The sequence below is a fragment of the Dipteris shenzhenensis genome, chromosome 12, assembly GCF_047967505.1.
Source record: "Dipteris shenzhenensis isolate YYH24624 ecotype China chromosome 12, Dip_SZ_1.0, whole genome shotgun sequence".
NCBI classification, from domain to species: Eukaryota; Viridiplantae; Streptophyta; class Polypodiopsida; order Gleicheniales; family Dipteridaceae; genus Dipteris; species Dipteris shenzhenensis.
The window spans coordinates 23,928,691-23,934,401 of NC_141607.1; the positions used below are offsets into that span (position 1 = coordinate 23,928,691).

General features: G+C 39.5%; 1 protein-coding gene across 1 annotated transcript; it reads right to left on the reverse strand.

Moving 5' to 3' along the window:
- Positions 1 to 4,637: 4,637 nt before the first annotated feature.
- On the reverse strand, positions 4,638 to 5,494 carry LOC147896006 (uncharacterized). The gene is made up of 2 exons (XM_087383244.1): positions 5,154 to 5,494; positions 4,638 to 5,053 (listed from the first exon to the last, which is right to left on the reverse strand). The coding sequence occupies exons 1-2, from the start codon at positions 5,338 to 5,340 to the stop codon at positions 4,770 to 4,772; spliced, it is 471 nt and encodes a 156-aa protein (XP_087239370.1). The 5' UTR covers positions 5,341 to 5,494; the 3' UTR covers positions 4,638 to 4,769.
- Positions 5,495 to 5,711: the final 217 nt, after the last annotated feature.

The window sequence follows — 5,711 nt, forward strand, 5'->3', positions numbered from 1 at the left end:
TTCAATTGAGCTCATGTGAGTACCTCAGCTATCCATACCTTGGTATCATGGCCATCGGGTCCCATTTTCATGGTCAAGCATGAACATTTCCATGTTTTTGCTCATGTATTCTCTCTAATGGTGTAATAAAATGCCTCGGTGGTCTTCTAGTCATGCAAATGGGACCCGATGGCCATAATACTTTTCAAGGGTCTTAAACTTAGGTAGATTGAGGCTCGTGCAAAGTATCATGGCCATCGAGTCCCATTTGCATGGTTAAGAATAAAGATTTCCTTGTTTTTTCTCATGCATTGTCTTTGATGGTGAAAAATAATGATTTAGTGGTCTTCTAGTCCCATTTGCATGGTCAAGAATGAACATTTCCATGTTTTTGCTCATGCATCCTCTCTGATGGTGCAAAAACATGCCTTGGAGGTCTTCTAGTCATGCAAGTGGGACCAATGGCCATGATATTTTGCAAGGGCCTTAAAATCACCTAGATTGAGGCCCATGCAAAGTATCATGCCCATTGGGTCCCATTTGCATGGTTAAGAATGAACATTTCCTTGTTTTTGCTCATGCATCCTCTTTGATGGTGCGAAAAAATGCCTCGGGGATCTTCTAGTCATGCAAATTGGACCTGATTGCCATGATACTTTGCAAGGTCCTTAAACTCACCTAGATTGAGACCTGTTCAAAGTATCATGGACATAGGGTCTTGTCTGCATGGTCAAGAATGAACATTTCCTTGTTTTTGCCTATGCATCCTCTCTAATGGTGCAAAAAGATGCCTCGATGGATTTCTAGTAATGCACATGGGACCCAATGGCCATAATACCTCGAAAAGGCCTTAAAATCACCGATATTAAGGCTGATACAAAGTATCATGGCCATCGGGTCCCATTTGCATGGTCAAGAATGAACATTTTCTAGTTTTTGCTCATGCATCCTCTCTAATGGCGCAAAATAATGCCCTGATGGTATTCTAGTCATGCAAATGGGATGTGATGGCCATGATACTTTGCAAGGGCCTTAAAATCACCTAGAACAAGGCACGTACAAAGTATCACGACCATCGGGTCCCATTTGCATGGTCAAGAATGAAACATTTCCTTGTTTTTCCCATGCACCCTCTTTTATGGTGCAAAAATAATCCTAATGCACTGCCATAATGCTATGCTTTATGCATCAAACTGTGTGAGTACATGTTATGGAACTCCCATTATCTCCATGTGGTAGATTAACATTTTTTTGGATTATAAAATCTAGTGCTCAAAATCCTTGACCATTTGCATGGTCAAGAATGAAACATTTCCTTATTTTTCCCATGCATCCTCTCCTATGGTGCAAACGTAATCCTAATACACTACCATAATGCGCTATGCTTTACGCATCAAATTGTGTGAGTACATGTTATGGAACCCTGATTAGTTCCATGTGGTAGATTAACATTTTTTTGGATTATAAAATCTAATGCTCAAAGTCTTTTTTCCCAAGTAGGTCTTCGACACTTCTTTCGATGAAAATATCGACTTTGGTAAATTTCCAAAATGATTTTGATAGCAATATCGATGGAACAGAGCATAGTCAATGATTAAACAAGATAGGTACAGTTTTTGGCATCCTTCCAAAATTCCTATGTGGAATATGGAGAATGTGGACATATGGAAAAGAGAGGGTCCCTACGGGCTCCATGTGAGAAGACTCTTGAACTTTGAATTTTAAAGAGTCATGAGCATCTTGTCATGGGACACATGTCAAAAATTACCAAGGACATGGATGGTGACATACGGGCTTATGTGATTGATGGTGGGAAACAAATCTATATTAGGTAGAAATTCTAATTGGGTGAATGAGGTGACAAAAGTATCTATTAAAGGAGGAATCATGTCCCTTGTTCAACAAGTCTTCCACCATTAGGCCACATGCTATTGTAGGTCTCATATCCTCAATCGTCTCTCTCTCTCTCTCTCTCTCTCTCTGTGGTAGACATTTCCTTGTATATACATTCAAGTACACTTCCCTTTGGTTTCTTCTTCTTCCATGAGTAGCCTTAGAGCACTCTCTCTCTCTCTCTCTCTCTCTCTCTAATGAAACCTCTTTTGATATGAGATTTGTGAGTTGTAGCTTCATCTCCCATGGAAACTGAGATTCACATTCATGTCGTCTCTCTTGATTTTTTCTCTCCTTTCTCTTGAGGTTTCCTATTTCCGATGGATTCTTGCAGTAACCACATGGGTCAATATTCTCTAAGGCCATTGTAAGTGTCTTTCCTTTTCTTTTAGATGAATTGTATGGGAATTAGATCATTGGCAAAGGTGGAGTGTGCAATCTTCCCAAGAAAATCCCATGTGAAAAGAGGATAGTTTTAAGGATAGTTTGATCCCTTGTGGTAAATTCCTCATAACTTTGTGCTCACTTGTCTATTTTTGGCAAAACTTACATTAATGCAAAGCTCTCCTTTAGGCACATCTTTCTATGTATTCAACTTGTGTAAGGTAAATAGAGAAAGTTTTGAGACTCTATGTGTGGTCTGTCTATTTCTAATTATGATTTAGAACCCCTTGTAGTAAATTGCTCATAACTTTGTGCTCACTTTTCTAGTTCTAAAGATTACCACGAAGCTCTCTTGAAAGCGCATAATTATATGTATTAAGTTTTTAAATCAAAGGTCAAAAGAAGAAGTTATAAGACTCTGTGTGTGATTTCTATTTTTACGATAGTTTTAACCCCTTCTAGTAAATTGTCCAACTGCTTCTCTGTTCCCATGAAAAATTTTCAACACAAAACCCATTCATACCTATGGGTATGATTTCCTTATTATATATGTCAAGTTTGTTCCATTGTCAAGTGAAAAGATCCTTATCCTCAGGTTTAGAAGAACTTGAAAGCTAAGAGGTGCATGAAGTGTCATTACCCCTAACCTCATGTCACACTACGACTGAGTGACGGTGTAGTGATCATGTACACTGCAATATCATTATATAGATTACAAAAAATCACTTTGTACTAAAAATGAATGGTGAGAATTCTTTATAATCCCGGTCAACTATAAGAGTTGTCATGGAAATCAATCCTCTAAATTGACCATTTGCCCACATCAATGAAAACAATTACTATTACAATGTTTAACTTTCTATGAATTAGCTTCATTGAAACTTCAAAAGCAATAATTGATGTAGCCAATTAAATTTCTTGAAAAAGCTTAATTGAAACTTCAAAAGCAACAATTGATGTAACAATTTGCATTAGAAAGTAAATACATTTGAAACATTAAAATTTTCAAAGAAGGAACCCTTCCCTCAAAGTACAATTCTTACGAAGCATATAGCAGTTGCACTATTTACTTTTGTGCTCAGTTTATTACCCATTCTAAACCCCAAAAAATAATTACTCTTGCATCGTACATTTACATCTCATAGGGGATGCCTACCCACTCCAGCTACTTTTATTATTATAATGCATACCAAAGCAATACTAAGAGGAAAGCACATGCCAACCAATATAGAGTAGAAAGTAGCATTCATTTAAACATGATTCCAAAATAGTAAAAAAGGCAAGGGATTCTAGACTTAGATATGAAACAAAAGTTTAAGCCAGGAGGACTAACTTGCGAGACTACAAATCAAGCTACAAAACTATACAAGTGAGTCAAGTTAATATAGAGAAATAAGGGAGTGAATAGGACCCCCCAGTAGCGTGAAAAATCAATTAATTAGTTACGGGGGTGTGTTGGGGAGGGGGCATAAGGAATAATTAAACTTAAGGGGGGGAGTATTAATTAAGGGTAAGGCGGGGGAGGGGGAGCATTAAAGAGGGTGGAGGGAGAGAACGTGAGAGGGGAAGGGGAGAGTATTAAAGAGAGAGGGGGGGACCACATGAAGGGCATAAAAGAGGGCATAAAAGAGGGGAGAGGGATGAGGGACCCTTTTATAATATTACTATAAGGAAGGGTTACATGATATTACTTTAGAGCTTAGTGGTAGGGCTCCCACGTGAGAAGAGAAACGTTTTGAGTTCATCCTTTTCTTGAAAGTTTGGGAAAGCCCCCTTGAACATAGTATATGCCTTAAATTAAGGCATAGAGAAACATAAGCTAATCAAAGCAAAAATAAATTAAGCCTTAGATGAACATAGCTTAATTAAGCCTCTAATGGATCAAAACAAACTAATTAATTGGTAGGGAGCATAGATGTGAATAGGGAGCAAGTATGTCCCCCCATACATTGAAAAATGGGAAATTCCCATGGGGTGAAAAGAAAGAGGGAAAGGGCATGATTAAAGTAAGGGATAAAGGGGGGAGGGGGGAGTTTCGATTAAGAGGGACCACTTGAGAAGGGAACATTAAAGAAGAAGGCACTTGCTAAAGGGGGGACCATTTAAAGGGGGCTTTAAAGAAGAAGGCACTACTAAAGGGGGAGGGGAAAGAGGGACCATTTATAATATTTTAGTTAGCACTAGATATACTCTTCCACTCTATAGCTTAGTGTTAGCGCTTACATGTGGGAAAGACAACATTGTGGCTTCGACCTGGTAAAGAATGTAGCACTCTTCCTAGACATAGCTTAAAATAAATAAATTAACCCAAATAAATCAATTAATCTAAGTAACCTCTATGGTCCAAAAAGAAAGACGAATATAATAAAGTTGAGCGAGTATGTGCCCCGTACATTAATGGTTATACTCAAAGGATAGATCAAAGACAAAGTTAATACAAAGCTATATTATTTAGATACATAGGAAACCTTTGCAGTCTTATTTATAGCATGCGGCTACAATATGTGAAGCACCTAATTGTACGTGAGCTGGGCATTCACGCGTGAGTTGACAATTTGGTATGTGCGGATCCATGTTTCCTTGACAGTTTCAAAGAAGTTCTCCTCCCCACTGCTCTCGTATTCCATTGTGTATCGCGCAACGAACGAGCTTTCATCCGGCCCAGGTAGAAACTTTAGAGTGGTGGCGTGGGCGTGAGACTTCTTGCCAAGCGCCCCTTCTTCCTCAATCCTCCACTTTACAGAGTGTTGGTCGTCGTCTCGTTCCTCAATTGTGCACATGAAATCGGGCAATATTCCTGCAATAGCCCGAAGACATCAGTCGCTCCCTTTGTTTGTTTCGCATAGATAGCTTAGGAGGGTTGCGTATTATGCTATGGACAGAAATGTGTATCTTACCGTTGCTGAATTTGATTGATACCGAGCAGCCTTTCTTGCACCACGGTCCTCCTTCTATGCTTGAGAAAATCTCAGGCACCAACGATACGAACACGCGCTGGCCATCGTTGGCCACAGCATTCCAAAATGTGTCCATAGGATGATCCACTGTCACCTCAAAATTCATGGTCTTCTTGTTGCAACCCATTTCAGAGACGTTCGATGAAAAACCGTGGAATAATGGATTTGGCGGCAAGCGCTAGCAAAGCAGTCGAGTGTCGTAGCATAGGAGGTGAGAAGAACGAAGAAGAGGGCGATTATTATATAAGTGTGCAAGAAGGCATCGATAAGATTCTAGCAAGGTGCAAAGCAGCTAACAGTGAGAACTTATCTCGTCACTATCTCTTCTGACGATGTATCTGAAGAGCATCCTTTGTTACGTATGCCACTACAGTCCCCCGCCTCCGCCCTGCCCCCCGAAAAAACACACAGACACATACCTCAGACATTGTCAATCACTTTCCTAGATGGGCACTAGGGACTCGAGTACACCCATAGGAACATTTGACAAGAATGTTT